The 24,159-nt window shown below is 42.5% G+C and overlaps 1 protein-coding gene across 1 annotated transcript in view; it reads left to right on the top strand.

The window, feature by feature from the left end:
* LOC110321617 (collagen alpha-4(IV) chain) overlaps positions 1-24,159 on the top strand; it is a 121,830-nt gene that overhangs the window by 40,531 nt on the left and 57,140 nt on the right. The window contains exons 5-19 of the mRNA XM_029538683.1: positions 2,008-2,142; positions 3,338-3,382; positions 4,233-4,349; positions 7,188-7,256; positions 8,382-8,417; positions 10,039-10,101; positions 11,433-11,468; positions 11,669-11,710; positions 13,784-13,864; positions 14,627-14,680; positions 14,918-14,977; positions 15,863-15,907; positions 17,673-17,726; positions 18,535-18,604; positions 19,662-19,766. Coding sequence (XP_029394543.1) covers positions 2,008-2,142; positions 3,338-3,382; positions 4,233-4,349; positions 7,188-7,256; positions 8,382-8,417; positions 10,039-10,101; positions 11,433-11,468; positions 11,669-11,710; positions 13,784-13,864; positions 14,627-14,680; positions 14,918-14,977; positions 15,863-15,907; positions 17,673-17,726; positions 18,535-18,604; positions 19,662-19,766 — 1,012 coding nt within the window. The remainder of the gene's footprint in view (positions 1-2,007; positions 2,143-3,337; positions 3,383-4,232; positions 4,350-7,187; positions 7,257-8,381; positions 8,418-10,038; positions 10,102-11,432; positions 11,469-11,668; positions 11,711-13,783; positions 13,865-14,626; positions 14,681-14,917; positions 14,978-15,862; positions 15,908-17,672; positions 17,727-18,534; positions 18,605-19,661; positions 19,767-24,159) is intronic.

The following is a 24,159-nucleotide window of genomic DNA, read 5'->3' as shown; positions in this document are numbered from 1 at the left end:
CCCCCTCCTCTTCCCCCTTCCCCCTTTCCCTCCCCCTCCCTCTGCCACCTTCCAGGCTGCTTGCCTCCCATGTTTTCTCTGATAGGTAGGTGGGTCTAAATTGTGCTTCCTTGTTAGAAGTCACACAATGCGTTCATCCTGTCTCAGACTGGCAGATTTTTTGTAAGACTCTGTTTTTCCTGTTATCCAAGTGATATTGTATTGATTTATTCTTGTATTCTTGCATTATTGTGAGTAGCTCCTTCACCAGGTCCCAGTTAAGTCATCATCTCCCTCTGCTGGCTGGGCCTGCCTAAGTCAGCATCACTATGTAAACAGGGTTCAAGTGTGGTAATGGTTGGGTCCCACTTGTGTACTCTCTTGTGTGATTACGTAAGGGATTCAGGCATATGTGCTAGTCTGGTGGGAAGACCTGGCTATTGTCTTGTTTTTAGGGGAACATCTGGTTATTAGAAGCACCCCCTTCTCCTAATTGCCAGCACACAATACTTCATTCATGGGATCACACAGACAAGGTACCCAAAAGTGAATGGGCTAACACCTTGATTTGGGGTATTTCAGAGTTTTATACATATAGAACTCTGGAAGAAATATTTTCCCAGAATGCTGTAAATCTCCGAGACTATCCTACATTAGTTCTACAAATCTAAGAGATACAATCTTAGCAGGTAGCTGCCAAAATTTATCAAACTTTTCTGTCCTTGTAGCAAGACATATTTGATCATTGAGTGCAGTTACAAGGCAGCAAGATGGCTCAGTGTTAAGTCATTTACTGTCAAGCCTGACGACCTGAGTTCTATCCCTGGGGCTTGCATGGTAGAGGGGGAAACTGACTCCAACCTCAACACACATCTCTGCTGCATGTATGTTGCACACACATACACAACACATATACGTGCATGTGCGCACACACAGACACATACATGCTGCAATAAAACAATTTTAAAATATTTGTTTATTTGTTTGTTTCTTGGGACAGGGTTTTACTGTGCAGCCCTGGCTGTCCTGAAACTCATTCTGTAGACCAGGCTGGTCTCAAACTCACAGAGCCACACCTGCCTCATGCCTCCCAATTGCTGGGATTAAAGACGTGCACCACCACTGCCCAGCTAAGATGTTAATTTTTAAAAGATAAAGTTATGAGTGAGTTTGGGGGGCAAGAGGCTTTTTTCTTGATGGATTTTAGAAATTCTGAAGAATCACAAAACCCCATAGTCCAACTGTGAATGAATTTGAGGAGGGTTTTCAATTCTAGTGAGAGATAACAGATGATGAGCTATGTGGTGGCAAAACAAGCTGAGCACATTTGTCACCCCAGGGACATAATGTGGAGACACAGTGTCATTGGGACAAACTGATGTTATATTTCTGAGTCCATTCAAATAGCTTCTTTGTTGCTGTAGGTTGATAATCTCATAAAGAAATCAATGATTGAATTTTCTGCGAATCAAAATTGTAATTTGAAAGAATTATTTTTTTTCCAAGTTCAAAATCACTAACTGTACAGGGGCATAGGAGGAGGGAAGCTACAGGACATAAAAGTCATTGTCCCTTTCAAGTACACCAGGCGCTTTCTCCGTCATTCATAGATAGCTCTGTTCCTCCCATGGTAGCAGCAAGGGTTTGATATTTTTAGTTCTGATTCATAAGCCATCTCAAGACCTATAAATGCAATTTGCAGTGGGAAAATAACAGAGCCTTAATCAACCCATATCTGCAAACATATATAGTCCCTTATGAACGTTCATACATATGAACGCAAGACACATGTATGCATATACTCACACATGTATTTATGTGCACACACACACAATAATGGACATTTATCACAGAGCTTACAAATCAGCTTGAAAAGGCAATGCTATAGATAAGCTACTTGTAACAGCTGATTGTGGTTTTTATTGGAATTTGCTCAACTTTAATGTTTTGATTTTTCTATACTCACAGGGACGTGCCTGTGTTAGCAAACATTATTTACAGCTTCTTTGGCTCTTCTTTCCATTTCAGGGTCACCCAGGACCACTGGGACCACAGGGACCAATAGGTCCCTTGGGACCCCCAGGACCTATTGGGATTCCAGGAGAAAAAGGAGAGAGAGGGGATGGTGGCTCACCTGGACCACCAGGAGAGAAAGGAGACAAGGTGAGTGAGTCATTCAGTATCCTGCCAGTCTCCAGTGCTCAGGGCTTGTTTATTTGTTTGCTTAGTTTAAAGTCTGAGGATAATGTTGGTATTTAGAAGAAAACGTTGGCCTGGATCGGCAAGCTAGAAATCTCTGCAGCTGCCTAAAGGAGTCAAAGAGAAAAAGAAGGGAAAATCCATGCAGTTACGGTGGCCTGGAGGCACAGAGGCATGGGCATAGAGGTGAGACTCATGGCAGGCAAGCAGCCATGTAGCAGGCAGGAGAAGCTTGGGGAAAGATGAAGGGAACCTAAACTGTCGGGAAGCCCAAAGCGTTAGAAGCATGCTTAGAGAAGAGGAAGGTAGAGAGCTGCTCTTCCGAGTAATCTACGGCAGTGGGCAGATTTGTGAAGTTGCACACCGCTAGCCTGGTGGGTGGAGATTTTGGAAAGGAAAAAAATACATTATCTCAATAAAGGACAAATTATTCCACCCATCTCTTTATAATGCTCAGGCTCAGGAATACTACACAACTGCACATGGTCAAAAACCAAGACACTGTGGTAACACTGTGGGACTCTGTGATAACCAGTCTTTTTTCTCGGCCCCTCTCCTGAGGAGCAGGCCCTTCTAGAACATTTCTTTAATCTCTAAATGTGCCCAGGGAGGACTGCTGATGTTTATCTGCTTTCCAAACAATCCAAACGAAGCATTTTGTGTGCCAGGCTGAATCTTGCACTTCTCAATCAACCATAGGTCTTAGAGATCATCCTGTGTTAATTTCTTAACCCACATTTATGTCTTGAGAAGATACCATGGGATATGCCACTCCATTTGTCAAACTGTGGCTTATTTCCTGTGGGTGAAAATATGAAATGATTTCATAACTCTGTATAAGCCAGGATGTAGCTCTGTCAGTTGCCGTTGTTCACATTAAGGTCCTGATGTCCTGGGAAGGATTCTGAGGGCTGGAGTTGGGCACCGTGACAAATATTTAACTTGGGTTGGTTCTGCCAACTTCCCTTCCGAGGTCCATAAAACAGAGGGCAAAAGGATGCCTCTTAAATGCTGACGTCTTGACCAATCAGTGAACAACATGTGACAGTGACTGTTAAAGGCTTTTGATTTGGAACCACTGTTAATAGGTTCAAGTAAATAGACTTGCCTGTCTAATAATTAGTTGTGTTTACATCTTTGTTTTATATTTTGGAATTAGGGTCCAACTGGTGTCCCTGGATTTCCAGGTGTGGATGGTGTGCCTGTAAGTGCCCTCTCACTTTGCTCCATTGTTTTAAGAAAGGAAGAAACAGTCCCTGGAAGCTTTAAATTGAAACAGTGTGGTGGTGCACACACACCGTCTGAGTACTTGGGAGGCTGAGACAGAGGGATTACACATTTGAGACCATCCAATGGTTTACATAATGAGAGCTTGTCTTAAAGGGGGGAAAAAGAAAGAAAGAAAGAAAGAAAGAAAGAAAGAAAGAAAGAAAGAAACAAAGAAACAAAGAAACAAAGAAACAAAGAAAGAAAACACCATCAAACACTATCATAAACAAAGTCCCTGAAAAACAGATGTTCCAAAAATATGTATGGTTAGTTATTATTCTTAAATTCTATAAAAGAGTGCTTATTCTTCAATCTTGCGTAATAACTCCCAAATCAAAGCATTTTACATGAAGAGCAAAGTCTTCAGGCAAATTAACAAAGAAGAACTCAAATCCAAAATAGATGTGAGATATTCCTGTCTCTTCATGCACAGTGCTCTGGAATGACACGTGTGTCCATAAGAGAAGCCTCCTTTTCTGGTGTGTCCCAGCTTTGCAAGTAACTTTTTGAAAGTCCTACAGCATAGAAGCCCAGTGAAAGAAAAAATCGGGCTTTGAGGAACTTTGGAATGCAGCAGTCACCCCCCAAAGCAGGAGAAGAACTCAAGCTAAATTAACTTGCCAGACAGAGCGCATGCACTTGAAAGTTTTAATTTTGCCAGGTAGCGCTGTTAGGGCGCCTCACAAAATGAAACAAGTAAACAAGTAGGTCATGGTTTCTGTAGTTCCGGGGTGCATGTTGGGGTTTTCTTGCAGAAATTTCATTCACAACTTTGTCATCCCCAGGGTCACCCAGGGCCTCCTGGACCCAGAGGCAAACCTGGCGTGGACGGTTACAATGGCTCACGCGGTGATCCGGGCTATCCAGGAGAAAGAGGAGCTCCAGGCCCAGGCGGTCCCCCTGTAAGACACCATTAGCACAGCCTAGAGGGACCCTAAGTGAAAAGACTTTATGAATTGCAGGAACCGGCTTGGTGTACTCGGGAACTGGAACTGGCCTCGCTGCACCTTTGCCTGCAGCATGGTCAACGAAACTGGGTGCTTGGCGGGAGGGGAGATGGGCATGTAGGGCACGTAGGGGCTTAGAAGGCTGAGGAAAGGGTGGACACTGAGTGGCATTAGGAAGGGGTATGAACTAATTGGCTTCATTAAGGCGGTTCTTGATCCTGCACAAAGCCTGGGTAGTTAAAGGAGGAGGCAGTTTACCAAAACTTCCAATCCCATCACTCAGGATGAATTTGTTATTTAAAGATAGCTTCAGCAAGGGGCATCCCTTATTCCCATAACTCACCTATCCAACTCTCTCCCTTGAGTAAAAATCAGACATGGTTTGGCCTGAGTCAAAATGCACTGTTATGAAATTCTCAAAGAACTAATAAAAATTGAGAAAATTTTAAATAAAAATAAAATTATTATTTATATCATTTATATATTATTTATATGCTTTATATATTTTCTATATATGTTATTTACAAAATTTATAAAATATAAGAATTTATAAAATAAAATTTATAAAAGAATCAGGAATTTCTGAGGGCAGGGTCGGGCAGGGGCTCTCAGCCGCAGCTTTACCATGGCAGGCAGTGCTGACTACAGGGTTAGGATGTCCCTTTGTTAAGTAGCATTCTTTCCTTTGTCGCTTCTGATCACCCTGCCTGTAAAGTGAGACTGTCCTGAATGCTAAAGCTACCCAAAGCAACTCATTCATGGATGGAATGGGCAAAGTTACTATTGTCTTGTGGCCTTTTAGTGTTTTGTTACTGTTAAAACTGGCTGTCACTTATAAATGTATGAAGTGAACAAAATAGAACAAATATTTATGTAGTACTTTGTGATTTTAAACATGTGAGAATCAAAGCGTTGAGTTCTATAGGAGAAAAAACAATTTCTCCAGGCTGTTTTGAATGGTGTTTCCTTTTCCTTATCATGTAATATATAATACCAAATTAACCTTTTTTCCATGCTGTGACAAAATGTCACACTTTTTCAATGTTTGGGTCGGTTTTCGTTACTGAGAAATATCTTCATCACAGTCTGTGTCTCCGCGCTTGAGCCCACCCACCCTAGGTGCTGTAGTGGCCATGATTTCTCTAACTCCACTTACACTCCCTGAGCTGCACTGGCAACATTGAAAATGTCTGTCTTGTGTTTCTTTCCTTTCATCTTCCGAGACTAATTTCCTCTCTCAAGAAGCCATTTTTGTAAAAATGTCACTTGGGTTTATATCTGAGAGAAAAGGAAACAACAAATCTATATGTTTTGCTGTGCTTTACTTTGTGTGTGTGTGTGTGTGTGTGTGTGTGTGTGTGTATACACATGTCTGAATGAAAGATGTACAGTCACACTCCTGCAGACCTCCCACCCATGTTCCTATAGAGAACTTTACTGAAACTCACTGGGTCACAAACAAGACACAAAAACAAAGGGGCCACTATGTGGGAAGAGGGAGATCAGCAGAAGTGGGAGGGAGACAAGAGAAACTGGGTGACTATTGATGAGATACATTATGCACATGTATGTAAATGTCTGGACAAAAGCCCTTATTCTGCATAATTAATATATGCTAATGATACAGTGGACCAAGAAGTGCAGTGATCAATCATGACAGGCTTATGCTGTGCTCAGTCACAATAAGCTTTGAAACACATGACATGATTTGTCATTGATCATGACCAGTCTGTTATCCACATGGTGATTTGTGGACCGAAGAGCTAGCAGTGAAGTCTTTTGTTTTTGTTTGTTTTAAATCTAGGGATCAAACTCAGGTTTGCCAGACAAGCGTTCTGCCTCCAAGTTTCCGCTCTAACCTTTGTGCAGCTAGTCAGCCTATTTCCATTTAGCTCATTAACTGATCTATTTCAGTGTGAAACTGAAATCCAGACAGACTGGATGTGTAGGAAGCCACAGCAAAGCAAATGAGTCAAGGAGACATTTGATATGACGTACCAGGAAGCCACTGAGTGTCTCCTCCCCTCCCCCGGGAAACCAAGTCAAGCCTTTTTATGAATAGGATCAGCTTGAGACGTTCACGCCCCTTCACTGAGCTTGCTAATATGAAGAAGGCAGAAATTCTGGGTTAATGCAAGCAAGTTAATGCGTGTAAGATACTAACTGGGATTTTAAGTTGTTCTATAGGAAAACTATACTGGAATTCATTGAGCTATTTCATTTACTGCCTACAAATATGCTAAACAGCAGGATCACAATGGGGACATGCCTTTAATCCCGGCCCTTGGGATTAAAGACTGAGGCAGGTGGGTTTCTGAGCCTCAGAGCAGCCTAAACTAAATAGCCAATTCCAGGTCAGCCACTGCTACATAATACCTTGTCTCAAAACCAGCCAGCTGGCCAAGCAACCAACCAAAGGGAAGCTGCTGTAAAGTTTGTAAAAAGCCTTAGAAAAGTCATATAAGCTCTTCTTTGAAATATCGAAATGGGCCGAGTAATTAAATCACAAAATGACTTACTTTTAAGAATAATGCCTTGTATTATAGTATGAGAAAAACGTAGTCTTTCTGCCCCATAATTAGTAACTGACCACTGGTGAGTGGTCTAACTGAACGGCTGAGTAGAGGTGCACGAGAACCTTGGACCTGAGGCTGATAACAATCAAGGAGACCAGAAGTCCATCCCAGTGAAATGACTACAGCGCTTTTTACTGGTGACTAACATTTCTTATAGAAGAAAGAATACTGAAATGGCAGTCTATTTTTTTTTCCTAAGTGAATGTCTCCTTTTCAGGGTCAGCCTGGGGAAAATGGAGAAAAAGGAAGATCTGTGTACATTTCTGGTGGCTTTAAAGGTGTTCAGGTAAGGGCTACGGCCATTGTGGGTTTGACAATGCCATTTTCCCAATAGCAAATACACAGGCAGGGATTTCTTACAAAGTATTATTGGATGTACTGATTTATTTTACTTTGCCATTAAACCTCATACAACAGATGGCTCTGTTCCTCTTGTGGGGAGGCATGGACCTTAGTCTCTGGCTGTAGATTGCCTTGCCTCCAACACATTCAGAATTATAAGGACACTTTCATTTCAAGGTTCCTTGGGCTCATCATTGTTATTTGGACCAGGTAGTCAGTTGCTATGGATTGACCCAAGGCTCTGAGACGCAGGGCTCTGAGACCCGTGAAGAGGCTTTGGTTGAACAGCAATGGGTGACTAATACCACAGAAATGACAACACCTGAAAGCATAAGGACAGTACCTTAAGTGTAACTTGTGTTTAGAAAGAGCCTGCATCTAAGAGCATGCACACACTCTGATCGTTATGCAAAGCAATCAAACGTCAACACAAAGCCAATTTTTAGATCTGGACTGGACGCCCTATCAGGGAGGGTGTCCTTGCAAACTCTTCCTGTCAGTCTAGAGAGGTGCTTCTCAGCCTTCCTAGTGCTGTGACCCTTTAATACAGTTCCTCACATTGGGGTAACCCCCAACCATAAAATCATTCTGTTGCTAGTTCATAGCTGGAATTTTGCTACTCTTATGAATCGCAATGTAAATATCTGATATGCAGGAGAGCTTATTTATATGTGACCCTCCCAAAGGGATGGAAACCTACAGGTTCACAACTATTGTTCTAGAGCAAGACCAGGTGAGGCCACTAGACTGGAGATAGGTGTATTATGAGGAGGTAGGAATGTTAGATCAGGATGCTACAATAAGATGAGCAGAAATACAACCCACATCTTACTTCTATGTTATTCTGACTCCACCAGTCTTGTCCTGATCTCCATTAGATAGACGGAGGATAAAGAAAGGAATCCACCATAGAGCCCTTGCGTGGTTGTTTTCTCAATAGTGACAAAGTGCATAGGTTGCCTGCCTGGGCTAGTACAAATCTGTCATGTTGCACTTCTCTCCCTTGGAGTCATCTGTGTCCTAGAAAAATGTCCTCCTCTTGTAAAACAGTATACTGATGTCATTGCAGGGAGACCGTGGGGACCCAGGACCACCTGGCTTACCAGTAAGTCTCCCAAGAAGACCATGGACATCCATCTTCTCTTCAAACAGCTCTTTAGATTTTAAGTCTAGCAGAACCAGCTACAAAAATGTGTGGGACCCATGTAGTATAGAATAAAAATGTGGTCACTTGTCAAAACTTAAGAATTTCATCTTACTGGGAGCAGGGTGTTGAGTCCATGTGTGGCGGTGCTCCATTTCATCCACCAGGAAGCAGCTGCTGAACCTGGCAAACTGCCTCTTATGCCATGCCCCCCCACCATTGTCTGGTCATAATCATATAGCACTGCTAGGCATTTGCAGACCTGTGGAAAATTAATATATATATACATGTATATATACCCTCCTACATGAATATAGCAAATGGAATTTTGTACCACTTCTGTACATTTTTACCAAATTAGTAACTGTTTATTGCTATTTTACCCCACTTTCATCTCCCTGGATTTTGTATTTCAATGATCATATTAGCCTTTCTGGCTTATTAGTGTTTACGAGATTGAAAATGAAAGTAGCTTTGCCTTCGAGTGATTAACTTGCAATTCTGCTTTGTGGCTCCCAGCTCTTCCAGGTCAATTCTCTAACTAAGCAGAAGTTCGAATCCATGTAATAAGTGAGATGCTTTTGATGTCACTGATGAAATAAATGCCTGTTCATCCCCCTAAAGAGGGTAGAGCGTCACACTCATAAGTCACTGGATGTCAGCTATAGATCAGCGGCTGCTCTCTGCCCCTTTCCAGGACTGCCCAGCCATTCCTACCATCTGCCAGTGATGGCCTGCCACAATGCTGGCTTACACGTGATGGAAAATTGCTTAAGTCTCAATAATCTTTTGAGACAGAAAATTGCTTAAGTCTGAATCATATTGATCCTGAGCTGGGGATAGGGTTTTATTTAGTTTGGTCTTCTAAGCTACATGTCAAGATTATTAAAAGTATAAATATATTAGTATTTAAATAAGGGAGAAGGAGAGATTGCTCATTGGTTAAGAGGACTTGCAGCTCTTGCAGAGGACCTGGTCTTTGTTCCCAGCACCCACATGGAGGGTCATAACTGTCTGTGACTCTAGGTCTAGGGGATTCAATGTTTTCTTCTGGCCTCTGTATGTACATGCTACACAGACATATGTACAGGCAAATGGTTATAGGCATAAACTAAAACTTTCCTTAAATGTACACATTGCCCAAGACTAATACGAACAGACATCTTGATATGCATAAAGTTGTGTTGGAATTGGGAAGAGCTAATGTAGTTTTCTTCTTTGTGATTTTTATTATTACAAGATTTGTTTGTGAGGTGTTGATTGTTCCCTTGACCTGAAGGGAGCCCTACAACAAAGTGGGTCGCTCTTCCTGGCCTGCTTCTCCTAACTGCTAAGGATGTTCTCACTGAGCATGTGTGTGTGCACGTGTGCATGTGTGCGTGTACGTGTGTGTGCGCATGTGTGTGTGCGTGTGCTTGTGCGTGTGTGTGTGTGTGTGTGTGTGTGTGTGTGTGTGTTGGGGGGACTGGCTGTTTCACAGGATTTCTATCTACTTGGGCTTACATGCCATCCTTTCTGTGAGTAATAATTGTGGTTTTCATAGTAATTGTGCTGATCTTTCTCTCTTTCTCTCCCTCTCCAGGGATCTAGGGGTGCACAAGGATCACCAGGGCCCATGGGGCATGCAGGCGCACCAGGGCTAGCAGTAAGTTTAGCTGCTGATGTTGCCCCTCTGTAGCCAACAGTGCAGCAAAAACTGCATTCTTGGGTCAGGCTGAAGAATCACCTGTTATGGTTTATATGTGCTAGGCTCAGGAAGTGGCACTATTAGAAGATGTGACCCTGTTGGAGTAAGTGTGGCTTTGTTGGAGTAGTTGTGTCATGGTGGGTGTGGGTTTTAAGACCCTCATCCTAGCTGCCTGGAAGTCAGTCTTCTCCTAGCAGCCTTCAGATGAAGATGTTGAACTCTCAGCTCTGCCTGTACCATGCCTGCCTAGATGCTGCCATGCTCCCACCTTGATGATAATGTACTGAACCTCTGAACCTGTAAGATAGCTCCAGTTAAATGTTGTCCTTTATAAGACTTGCCTTGGTCATGGTGTCTGTTTACAGCAGTAGAACCCTAACTAAGACACCATCTTTATTGGCAGAAACCCATCTTGATGGACAGGTTCCCCAGAAAAAGCTGCTGTCCACACAGAAAGATGGCCCATCCATGTTTAAAAGTATACTGTGTGTCCTTATCATTTTTGAATGACACATAATAATGTACATACAGCCAAAGAGACAGCTTTCCACATGAGTTTGAGGACTTGAGTTCTATTCCAGAACTCACATAAAAAGATCCAAGCATGGCAGCACATGCTTCTAATACTAGTCCTGGGGAAAAAGTCATGGGTGGAACTCTGGGCCTCCCTGATCAGTTGGCCTAGCCTAATTAGTGAACCCCAGATTTCAATGGGAGACACCTATCTCTAAATAAGAAATGACATCTGAGACAGATTCTGGTTTCTACATGCATCACACACACATGCACCTACACCCATGTGTGCACATACTTACTTGCACACACACACAATTATATGTATTCATGAGGTACACCAGGTTATTTGGACACGTGTGCTTAATGTGGAGTGATCAAAGCAGGATAGTTAGCACATCCATCATCTGTGACACTCATAGTTCCTTTGTCTTGGAAGCATTGATCATCCTTGCTAGCCATTCTGCAATGTGAAGTGTTGACTGTCACCTCACTGTGCCATAGACCACGAGAACTCAATTCCTTTGATTAAATGTATCTGCAGTCTCATCGACTAGCTCTTCATTCATGCCACTCTTCCTAGTCAGCAATTTCAGACTCTGGAAACCATGATTTCTCCTTACTCACATGAGATCAAATGTTTATCTTCCTCATGAGAAAGAGCAGTGGCATGGACAACCTTACAATCAAAAGATTTTCCTAATTGAAACTTGGGCGACCAAGGGAAACGTTCTGATGACTATGACTAGAGTTGATTTTTTTTTCCATTGATTTAGGGCCCTATAGGTCATCCTGGGAGCCCTGGGTTGAAGGTAAGTTCTGAATACATCATGAGTGCCTACCCTGGGGTAAGATAACTGGCCACTGACACTTAGTGTCAGTCACAGATTCCCTCTTAGGAGACTTCCCACTTAAATAAACCTCCATGAGTTGCATGGTTAGAAGTCTTAATTGCTTATAGTTTCACGTTTAAAACTAAAAAGCAATTTGATTTATTTTCTTTTCCTTTCAGGGAAATCCTGCCACTGGACTGAAAGGGCAAAGGGGAGAGCCGGTAAGGGTTCCTTGTGTTAGGATGTGTGCCTTCTCTGGTAGTAGAGGCCATTGTGACCATTTGTGTTCACTGTGTAGATGCCATCCAACTTCACAGCTCATAACTTCTGTTTGCTGAATTATCTCACCCTTCGCTGTAAAATCACAGTTCTGACAAAACATAATACCAGGGCTAGGAAAGTGGCTTCTTGGGTGGGGCACTCTAGGAAAGTGATTTAAGGTGGCGGGTTATGTGGACTTTACCTGAATGTCCCAAAGGAGGTAGACTGCCCTTTCACGACACCAGAGAAACATCTCTTGAGCATCTACTCCATGGTGGGCTTAGGGTTAACATTAGCAAGATTGACCTGTTCCCTGCTGACATGGGGTTCCATGGCAATTAGGTTATAATACAGTTGCTTACCAGGAGTTGGAAGTATGGAGGAAGACTTCATGATGTAGGGACATGCCCGTGGTATGACATCAGACATAAAGGCCAGTCACAGAGCTAGAGACCAAGTTTGTAAAAGAGACAATGAAGAATACTAATGTCAGACATGGGGATGCATGCTTGCAATCCCAGTCCCTGAGAGGATCACCTCCGCACCTCTCCCTTTATTAGAAAAGTTGGGCAAGGTGGTGCATACCTTTAATCCCAGCCTTAGTGAGGTAGAGGCAGGTGGATTGGGAGTTCAAGACCATTTTACTTTTTTGACTGCACAACAAGTTTAAGGCACGTTAGGCTACATGAAACATTATCTAAAAATAAAAATAAGCTGGGCGTGGTGGCGCACGTCTTTAATCCCAGCACTCGGGAGGCAGAGGCAGGCAGATTTTTGAGTTCGAGGCCAGCCTGGTCTACAGAGTGAGTTCCAGGACAGCCAGGGCTACACAGAGAAACCCTGTCTCGAAAAAAAAAAAACCAAAATAATAATAATAATAATAATAATAATAATAATGGAAACAGTGCCCTTCATGCTTGTTACTTCATATTGTGGGTGATGTGATTGTGGATCGTTTATGATTTAGTCTTCAGACTTTTCTTTGTACGTTTGACTACGCTAACTACATGATACTTTTTATAATGTGAGAAGGTATCATGGCCCAGTTTTGAAGATGGTCCCGTTTTGTTGGACTGTATAGGTTGTGTTAGGATTTCAGCTACGAGGATAAGAATGGTTATCATTAACAGTGCATAGTGCTCACCCTGTGCTCTTTGTGTATTTGTTTGGTCATCTATTTACGGAATGATGTAGTCAATATATCAACACTGTTAGCCAAGAGGGTATAAGGAACAAAACCTTAAATATTCCTAGTGTCTGAGCTCTTCAGTAGCCTCCCTGGTCTGAGCAGAATCTGGATCCTTAGTTTTACTATTTTTAGTAAACTTGAAGTGATATCCTTACTGAAGAAATACCATCTAACAGAAACATAGACCTACACTAGGCAGTCCATGCTAGCTTCACACTTGTGATTCTCCTGCCTCAGCATCTTATTTGCTTAGATTACAGATATATAATGTTTATCTTGATTATAGTTTTACAACTGAATTTAACAAGATACTGTTCACTTGTATATAAACAGGCATGTATGTATGTATGTGTGTGCATACATCGTGTGCGTGCCATATATAAATAAACACTACAAATGTCTTCAGTAGATTGTCCCCAGATAGTAACATTATGGATCAATTATTTTAAAAATTTGTTTCAAGACATATTTCATAAGAAACAATAAATATAATTTTATATTGCATAGTACATTTTTCATGATTTTTATTTTCAATCTAGGACACACAGGATTGGAAACACTATATTATTTGTGGGTTTAAGATTTCTGTGCTTCGAAGATGGCCTAATCGGCCATCATTGGGAAGAGAGGCCCCTTGGTCTTGCAGACTTTATATGATCCAGCACAGGGGAAGGCCAGGGCCAAGAAGTGGGAGTGGGTGGGTAGGGGAGCAGGGGCAGGGGGAGGGTATGGGAAACTGTCGGGGTAGCATTTGAAATGTAAATAAAGAAAATAATAAAAAAAAATTTCTGTGCTTCAAAGCATAGGTTAAAATGAAATTCCTATCGTCTTGGTGTCTTTAAAGGGTGAAGTTGGCCAGAGTGGTCCTCCTGGGACCATCCTGTTGGTACAGCCACCTGATCTGAATATCTATAGAGGAGAAAAGGTAATCCCCAGTCACCCCCAAGCCACCTTGTGAATTCACTAGTAGGGAGCTTTCCCTGCACACGTGTAAGGCTGAGCTCCTGTGGACTGGCATGTGAATCCCAAAGCTGCCTCAACTGGCTGATGCTCACATCAGTCAGTCCCCTTATGAGGCTTAGAGCCTTACAGTGCTCTCAGGCTCTCTCAGCCACTGAGTGGTAGACGGGGCATAGGCTGAGTTAAATCCTCCAGAACACAGAACCTCAGAGCTCAGAGTACTGTTCCAATGTGCAGACAGCAACAATTATGGGGAGTCCATTTGCCCTTTCGGCATCCGAGATGGGCTTTGGGTGTTGATAACTGAAAAGCTGCCATGTGAATAGAGCTGGATATGTAATAGACTTTGGGAAAATATTAATTTGTCTATCCACCTCCAGCATAGGTATTCCCAATGCCAGATGCATAGTCTACAGTTGTTTTTAAATGATGGCTTGAATTCTCCTATGTTACCAAAACAAGCTAGTTCTCTCAATAGCTATATTGCCAGCCTTGGATTTGCAACCTGGTTCCATAGTTCTGCTCCATGCCCCATATGCTTCTCCCAAGGACCCAAATGATGCCAGAGATACAGATGTACTTCGGTCTTAGTTGCTGATTTGACCCCTTACTTTTACAAAAAAAAAAAAAAAGTCTAATGAGAAACAGGTTGTCCAAAGAAATAATTTATGAAATATATGGAATTCAATGAATACTATGTAAACATATTATGTTTCATAATTTTTAGGGTGTAAAAGGAATGCCTGGAATGATTGGCCCCCCAGGACATCCAGGACGCAAGGTAACGTTTTCACCTAATTTTTTTTTTTTTTTTTTTTGTGGCTTTACCATTACTTTAACGGCCAGCACATACTACTAGAATTTTTTCATTATCGTACTATAATCTTATAAACCTCCATTCTAAGGAAGTTGCTTTCTTTAAACTGTTGCCAGTGTTTCTACTTTTTATCATGTTGTTGCTTTCCAGACTAAGCAAGTGTTGTTCCTTAAACCCTCCTAACATTGTTGTCCTTTCAAGGGAGAGCCTGGTGTCGGGATCAAAGGAGAGAAAGGTATCCCTGGGTTCCCAGGACCCCGGGTAAGGATCCTAAGCCCTAAGCTCCCAGGGCTTTGGAAGCATTGCTCGCTCACACACGGGAGACTGACTATGCCTGCATTCCCATGAGATAAAATGCAAAACTGTCCCATGTACAGCAATGTATTTTGCACAATAGCTGAGGTATACCCTTCTATTTATGTCCTTTAGATACAGCAGGCATGCAGATGACAGGAGAGCTAGAGAGGTGGGTGGGGGACAGGATCGTGGCTGTTCTTGTTAGCTCAGTGTCGGCGTGGCGTGTGTGTGTGTGCTGGTTAGTTTAAACCTGTTCATAAATTAGGTGTCTGTACAAGAGTGCCTAGCAGGGAAGCACCGTGTCAGCCTCCAGATGCCATCTCACACCTGTCAGTAGTGGCATGCCCCTGTGGGATCCCTGGGGAGGCCAATTTCCAGTGGGGCTTAGATAACTCTCGTTTTAGTACTGAATGCTCCATTATTGGCTTTTGTGCCATTTTTTTTCTTGTTAAAGTTGCCCAGAGTAACTATTCATTTCCATGCAAATGAATGCACTGTAGATTTTAAAGATATTCGACCCAGTGCAAGCTTCATGCTAAATAATTTAAATTGGAAGAGGAGAAACAGCAAAGGCAAGCATGGTCTTAATTAAACGCTGGCAACGATGTGAATTTTTTAAATAAAACTAAAGATCAAGTAGAATGGCAAATGGCAGAAGTACATGGAACCTGTTTTATGTTTATCTCGTCTTGTTCTGTTGAATATCAGTGCATATTGCGATGGCACATTATTATTCCACTGCATATTAATGCATATCCAAACTGCATAACAGTACAACAAGGTTAACAAAGATTAAAAACATCATGCCTGATGTTTGAATTCTGCTTGTTGGTTTTCTGTAATTATTAGGGTGAGCCTGGTTCGCATGGATCTCCAGGTTTTCCAGGATTCAAGGTGAGTGTACATCCCAGCAGAAGGGCAAAATGGATTTTCAGTAGTGAGGGATGTTTAGTACTGTGGAGGAGCTGTACTGTTGTTTGTGAATGCTGACAGGAATTGGAATGACAGATGAATTCTTTTTTTTTTTAAGCTCTTAAATTAATTTTACTACACTTATATATTTTATTTGTGATGTGTCTGTGAGTGTGTGTGCACATGCACACATGAACACTCATGTGTGTACACATGTGTGTACACCTGAAGCTCAGAGGACAATTTGACGGAGTCTGTTCTCTACTGCTTGCGTTCTGGAGATAGACCCTCAGGCTTTGTGGCAAGAACCCACTGAGTCATTTCACCCTGTCTTAGTTAGGGTTTTATCGCCGTGCAGAGACACGATGACCATGGCAGTTCTTAAAAAGGAAAACATTACATTGGGGCTGGTTTACATTTCAGAAGTTTAGTCCATTATCATCATGGCAGGAAGCATGGCGGCATGCAGGCAGACGTGAAGCTGGAGAGGGAGCTGAGAATTCTATATCCAGATCCCCAGCAGAAAGAAAAGAGCTTGAAAACCTCCAAGCCCACCCAGTGCAAGGCCACACCTACTTCAACAAGGCCACACCTACTTCAACAAGGCCACACCTACTTCAACAAGGCCACACCTACTTCAACAAGGCCATATCTCCAATAACGCCTTCCCTATGGGTCTAAGGGAGCCATTTTCACTTAAACCATTCCACGCACCAACCATGTTTTTGTTTGTTTTCGTTTTTAGAAAATATTTATTTTTTATATATTTAATTTATATATATTTAAATTATATGTTTATACTGCATTTATAAAATTTATATATTATAGATTATATTATATTTTACATTGTATTTATATCATTTATCTAAACATATATTTATAAATTTTAAATTATATCATTTATCTAAACATGTATTTATGTAATTTAAAAATATATGCAGTTATATGCACATATGAGTGCAGGTACCCCCAGAGCCCAAAAGACATCGGCACTTGTGAGCCGCCTGAGATGGGCTCTAGGAATCTGACCCCAACCCTCTGCAAGAGTCACATATGCTCTACACCACTACGCCGTCCCTTCAGCTCCCCAACCCTCTGCAAGAGTCACATATGCTCTACACCACTACACCGTCCCTTCAGCTCCCCAACCCTCTGCAAGAGTCACATATGCTCTACACCACTTCACCGTCCCTTCAGCTCCCCTATTGGGTTTTCTGAGACAGGGTTTCACATACTCTAGGCTGTCCTTGAACTCACTACATAACCATGTAATTGAGGCTGGTCTTGAACCCTTTATCCCCTGATCTATTGCCATTCCATCTTAAGTGCTAGAATTATAAGTGTGTGTTACACACCTGGTTCAGACACTTTCATTTGATGAATTATACAGTGGTTCTCAATCTGTGAGTCATGACCTCTGTCTCCAGTAATATTTACATTACGGCTCATAACAGTAGCAAGATTATAGTTACAAAGTGGCAATGACAATGATTTTTATGGCTGATGGGGAGGGGGTGTCACCACATGAGGACCTGTATTAAAGGGTCACAGCATTAGGAAGGCTAAGAACCACTGAGTTACAGGATCGAGTTGTTGATTTTTAAAACTGAGTTACAAAACTGATACAATCCAGGGGTTGAGACTGCCCAGAGTCTCAGTGAGTGTGTGCTGTTCATGTTAGATGGGAGTGAGGGGATGTCAGTTTGATACAGTGAGCTGTCTCAAGTCTCTCTGTGCTTGTTTGTAGGGGATACAAGGAGCAGCTGGAGAGCCTGGACTGTTTGGATTTCTTGGTCCAAAGGTAAAAACACGAGCCCATGCCAGAAAAAAAATTTTTTTAGATTATTCTGTTATCAAATTAAGGTTTTAGAGTATTGCAAATAACCAAACTATGTAACTCTCAAAGGAGGATAGATCTAATGCAATAAAAATTATTTTAATGCATGCTGTGTAGGATGTATAAGTAGTATATTTCCATGCCATTATTGTAAGTAGACCATGAAGCACAGTTATGCTTATATTTGAGAGCAAATTCTTTTGAAAATGGATAATAATGCGAGTTTCAAAACTCTCACAGGATCATGTGAATTGAGATCATCTGCTTTTGTAGTGTTGTAGTGTGTTTTCCTTTGTTTTGTAACTTCTGGGACCTGACATTCAGTGCTTGTTCGGGGCAAGCCTGGCTATTCTCAGGGGGCATGATTAAAGGAGAGACAGTATTTTGCTGCCATAATGAAATGCAGATTCAGGTCTTCTTACAAGGTGAATAAACATTCGTACTGGATTGCCTTGCTAGATACTATGTTCAAAGTGTACCTACGAAACTGGACAACTGTCGTGATCCTTAAACTGCGGGCACGTTGTAATAATTTTTCTGCAGTTAATGGTTTTTCTTTTGTTATTACTTTGTCCATCCACTGTTTACTTGTGAGTGTCCGTGAGAGGTCAGGTGCCTGTTGGTTCCTTCTGGAACTCTCTGACTGACTGACTTTTCTAGTCAGCCAGTTGTCTTTGCTTCCCCTATGGAAGGACCTGTGGCATTCCAACCTTAGCTGAATGCCAGGAAGTGTCATTATTTCCGAGGAAAGTGAATAAGTGAATGATTTCAGGGGGATCCTGGAGATCGCGGGTACCCGGGACCACCAGGCATTTTGGTGACTCCAGCTCCACCACTCAAAGGTTTGTGTTCAATCTAGTTCCTCTATAATTTATACCAAAACAGACTAGACAGGTCCGGAAAAACATAAGTTTGGTCCAGTATTCCTGTAGCTTGCACACTGGGGGGGATAAAAACATTAATATTGATATTTATCTACTTTTCTTGTTGCTATGAAAAAATCCCAGGCAGGTTTATTTTGGTTCATGGTTCCATGACACTAGGGAAGGTATGGTCAAGAAACTGGTGAGGCAGCCTTTAGCAGAGCTCTGGGTGGTACAACCATTCTAGGAACCAGAAAGTAACCTGAACCAAGCTGTGTACTTCTTTCAAATTTCCTTCTCTGTTGTCTTACCTCCACCACCTTGCTCTCTCTCTCTCTCTCTCTCTCTCTCTCTCTCTCCTTCCCTCTCTCCTCACTCTCTCCCTCCCTTCCCTCCCTATTTTCTCTCTCCCTTCCCCCCTCCCCCTCTCCTTCTCCGGCTCCCCCTCTCTCTGAAGGCTTTTGAGACAGGGTTTCTCTGGTGTAGCCCTGATTATCCTGGGACTTGCCTTGTAGTCCAGCCTAGCCTAGAACTCAGAGATCCACATGCCTCTGCCTACTGAGTACTGGGATTAAAGGTATGTCCACCACTACCACTCAGCCTGGCCTCACTCTTTCAAGACTCAGTAACCTCCAAACCAGCGACACCAACCAGAGCTGGAGTGTTCACACTCGTGAGGGACACTTCCGCTTCAAGCCATAACAGTTATTGTGAAAATGTTGTTTAATATGCAGGGAGACCCTTTCAGAAAGTAGTTTTTCTTTAACTGTTAAAAAAAAAGTGTGAGGTCATTTGACTAACATCTCCCAAGATGCTTGTAAAAGAAGAAGCTTAAATCAATGCCAAAGAATGCTCAAGGCTTGTGCGTCTGCAGAGGAGAGACAAAGGTGCCCTAGTCAGATATCTCCCATTTTAAATGTGCCAACAAAGTTCAAAAGTGTCTCCTACTTGGACTGTACCAAGACTCACAAAAATACCTGAGTTTCAATATGTGTGTGGACATTTGTCTTATTACATCTGTTGTTACCTCTGTCAGGTGTTCCAGGGGACCCAGGACCCCCTGGCCGCTATGGAGAGATTGGAGATGTTGGATTACCAGGTCCTCCAGGGCCCCCAGGTAGACCAGGGGAAACTTGTCCAGGTATGAATGTACCATGTGTTACAGTGGATTTCCTGCACTGTACCTATGCATACCCATTGCATGAAATTATATATATATATATATCAACCCACCCTAGTACTGGCTAGGCACTGGCAGACAGGCCGACCTGTTCTCAGACTGGCAGACTCTCTGACTCAGAGTTCCAAAATTGCTCTTTCTACCCAGCTCGCTAAGATCCCATGGCTGGCTGTTGCCATGCCCTCCCCATGCTTCTGAATTCTTGAGGCTGTCTGGGTGTACTCTTGCACATCTACGCTCCTTTCTCTCTGGAACCCAGTTGAGTTGCCGCGTGAAGGAAAACGCTATACAATCTTAGTTTAGAATCAACAGGTAACACAGTCGCTGGGCGCAGAACCTAGCATCCTAATTTTACAAACTAATCTATGTTAGAAATCCTCCAGTATCGGATCCTGATGGATCCACCACTTGAATGGACAGCCTACGGCCACCTACATTGTGCCCCCATGCTCTCTGCAGTTCAAAAGCAAGTCTCCTTTCTGCTGCCTCCTCTTTTCCGGTCCCTGACCCGGAAGTCCTTCTCTTGCCCAGTGATTGGTCCCTTGCAATCTTGATTCATTAGGGGAAAATTCTACCACACATACCAGCTGAAATCCTCAATTCTAGCTGACCAGGAGGTCCTTAAAAGTGTTTAGGAAAGAAAGTTACCTGTGTCCTCTCCAGGACCCAAGTGCTAAGCTCTGCTGTCATAGCAACATCCCTGGGTTTCTAATGTGTTCGAATTCAAACCAACCAAGGGGAGGGATACGAGTTCCTTTTTACACAGGTATGCACACACACAAACACACACACACACACACACACACACGCAGGCACACACTCATACTATCTCGATCAATCAGAACTGTCATAAAGCAAGCATTTGTGTGACAGACCTTCCATCAGATTTGCACTTGCAGAAAAGATCTGCAACTTCTGCTAGGACCAAAGTATTAGTTGTACTTAGTTGTTCTGGAAGATTCTCTCAGTTGATATCTATTTGCAAAATTCCATCTCTGTACCCAGGTTCTAATATTCTATGTGAGATGTATAAATAAACATAATGATTTTAAAAACCTTTGATACAGCCTTACTTCCTATGGAAGGCTTTTCCTCCTCCACCCAAAGAAAAAGGGAATCAAGGAAAACAGAGGTTATTGGACAGAAGCCTGGGGAAGCGTCATGTGGCCATTAGGACCAAGGACCCCTTTGGGAGCTGTGCCAGTCAATATTCCAGTGAGATCAGGAACAGGGATTGGGAGCCTTTTTCTATTCTGTGAACCCGGAAGAACGGACTTGAGTAAATATTTTGTCCAGCCTGTGTCTCTTGTATTAATCAGGGAAGTGAAAAAGTTTGGTAAGCTACACCGCCACCAGCTACCAAATTCATGTTCACTGCTCCACAAATCTAGCTTCTTCCTTTTTTTAGTGTCTGACAACAGCAATGCCAAAAAGCCTTGTTCAGATCAGTTAGACAGAAGGGAGCTGCAGTCGGGGGTTTAAAAGACCCAGGTTTATGTAAGCCAGGGAAAATATTCTCTTGGTCAGAAAACACTGAACTCCAGTCTTAGCTTTCTAGCTGGGGCTTGTTTATAGTATAATCATATCTTCAGTGGACTGAAATAACCCACTGGGAACATCATATTCAAACATACAGGGATGCTCTTACTTCCTTTTGAAAAAATCAATCAATCTTGGGCTTGGAAGATGACTCCGTCAGGAAACTGCTTCTCACACAAGCAAGAGGCCTGAGTTCAATTCCCCAGATCCCACTCAGGTGTGGAGGTGCACTTGTAGCATCCCAGGGCTGGTGAGGCAGAGACAGGCTGATCCCTGGGGCTCATTGGCTAGACAACCTTACCAAATTGGTGAATTCCAGGCCAGTGAGGGACCCTGTCTCATAAAAGAAGATGGGCATATCCTTCAGCTGAGCTCTGGCCCCCACGTGCATGCACACACACATACCTGCATATGGCTCCCCTCACTCGAGTGCACAGAGACACAGAGTCACACAAATCCAGTTAACCCAGTGGCTTTTAAATCTGAATATGGGCCATAGTAAGACATATATTTTATTTTGCATTATATTCATATTGCATTACACAAGTGTATACACATATCCACACTGGTTAAAATTCAGACTTCACAGGACAATTTTTGAGATACGACATACCCTATTTTTGTTTTTTCTTTTTTTCTTTCTTGTGGGGTTGGGGGGTGGTTCGAGACAGGGTTTCTCTGTATAGGCCAGGTTGTCCTGGAACTCACTCTGTAGACCAGGCTGGCCTCCAACTTAGAAATCCACCTGCCTCTGCCTCTCAAGTGCTGGGATTAAAGGTGTGTGCCACTGCCTGGCTTACACCCTATTTTCTATTCCACTCTATTGCCCTGAAAAAATAAACAAGTTAATGCTAGCCCATTTACTTGATTCTGTTGGGTGGCTAGGCTAGATGTATGATACATTCTATCCCATTGCCTCTGTTGAAGAGGGTTGGGTATTGCTCCTGGTATGGGACAAAGCAACAAGTAGTACCTTGGTTATCCAGTGACTGTGGCAAGTTCTAGCAGGTCAGGAAGGGTGGGAAGATAGATGACATCCAAGTCACAGAGACATTTTCCTTTGCTGTCAGTATGCCAGTGTATACGGACTGTTTTCTTTAACAGTTACCCACGGTATCTTGCATAGGATAATTGGGTTTCAGAGTCAGACACTTGCTATTGGATCAAGCCTTGTTACATAGTGTAGTGGAAGAAAGTGAACTATTTCCAGTTGATAGTCTTTGCAAACTGTGTTATGCTAGACATTTACTGTGCCTCTCTGTCCTCGGTTTTCCCATCTATAAGATGGGGTCTTGTTAGGATTGGAAGATGTGGTATGTGTACAGGATATAGGATCCAACCTGATGTGCAGTAAAGAATCAGTGTGTGAGCTGTTATTACTACTGCTGATACTATCTGTGCCTGCTCTGTCATTGATGTACATAGTGGAGTGATCACTGCAATCCAGCAGACAGACACATTAGTTACACACAGTCATTATGTGTGTGTGTGTATGTGTGTGTGCGTGCCTAGAAGACTTTTTTAAAAGAAGATTTATCCTACATAGACGATGAAGAGAACAGATATTTTATCTAACAGATGTGCCAATAGGTTTGTTTGGATTGATTTTATGAGTTTAGTAAGATGAAATGATTGGAGAATTCAAATAAGTGAAATATGTTGGTCTGAGTAAACCTAAAGAATGGGAGAAAGGTAAGAAAACATGATCCCCAGTTCCTGTGGGCTTCCACTTGAAGCTTCTTTCAAAGGAAGCCATGCCTTTTGGTGTATAGGATAGTCAAGTTTTAAAAGATTTTTATCATTTATTTTTATGTTAGTGAGTGTGTGAACTGATGCTCTCAGAGGCCAGAAGAGGGCATTGTCCCCTGATCTGGAGTTACAGGTATCGGTGAGCTACTTGATGTGGGTGCCAGGAACTAAACTATGGTCATTTGGAAGACCATCAAGTGTTCTTAAACATTGAGCCATCTCTCCTGTCTCAAGCATTTTTGTTGTTGTTGTTGTTATTATTATTACCTGTATCCTGTTCTTCTTTTTCTTTAATGCAATTTACTCAGATTATTCTGGCTTGGCCCCTGCTTTCTTTCTTTCTTTCTTTCTTTCTTTCTTTCTTTCTTTCTTTCTTTCTTTCTTTCTTTCTTTCTTTCTTTCTTTCTTTCTTATTTTTTTGACATTAACAATTTATAATTATTATTATTATTATTTTCTTTACTTACATTTCAAATGCTATCCCGAAAGTTACCTATACCAACCCCACCCCTGCTCCCCTACCCACCCACTCCCACTTCTTGGCCCTGGCCTTCCCCTGTGCTGGGTCATATAACGTTTACAAGACCAAGGGGCCTCTCTTCCCAATAATGGCCAATTAGGCCATCTTCTGCTACATACGCAGCTAGAGACACGAGCTCAAGGGGTACTGGTTACTGCATATTGTTGTTCCACCTACAGGGTTGCATCCCCCTTTAGCTCCTTGGGTACTTTCTCTAGCTCCTCCATTGGGGGCCCTGTGTTCCATCCAATAGCTGACTGTCAGCATCCACTTCTGTGTTTTCCAGGCACTGGCATATTTTTATGTGAGTGTGTGTGTGAACTGATGCTCTCAGAGGCCAGAAGAGGGTATTGGTCCCCTGATCTGGAGGTACAGGTATTGGTGAGCTACTTGATGCGGGTGCTATATCAGGCCGCTATATCAGGATCCCTTCAGCAGAATCTTGCTGGCATGTGCAATAATGTCTGGGTTTGGTGGCTGATGATGGGATGGATCCCTGGATGGGGTAGTCTCTGGATAGTCCATCCTTTCATCTTAGCTCTAAAT

The sequence above is a fragment of the Mus pahari genome, chromosome 5, assembly GCF_900095145.1.
Source record: "Mus pahari chromosome 5, PAHARI_EIJ_v1.1, whole genome shotgun sequence".
NCBI classification, from domain to species: Eukaryota; Metazoa; Chordata; class Mammalia; order Rodentia; family Muridae; genus Mus; species Mus pahari.
The sequence above is the reverse complement of the archived record's forward strand: the minus strand, read 5'-3'. Positions and strand labels throughout refer to the sequence as shown.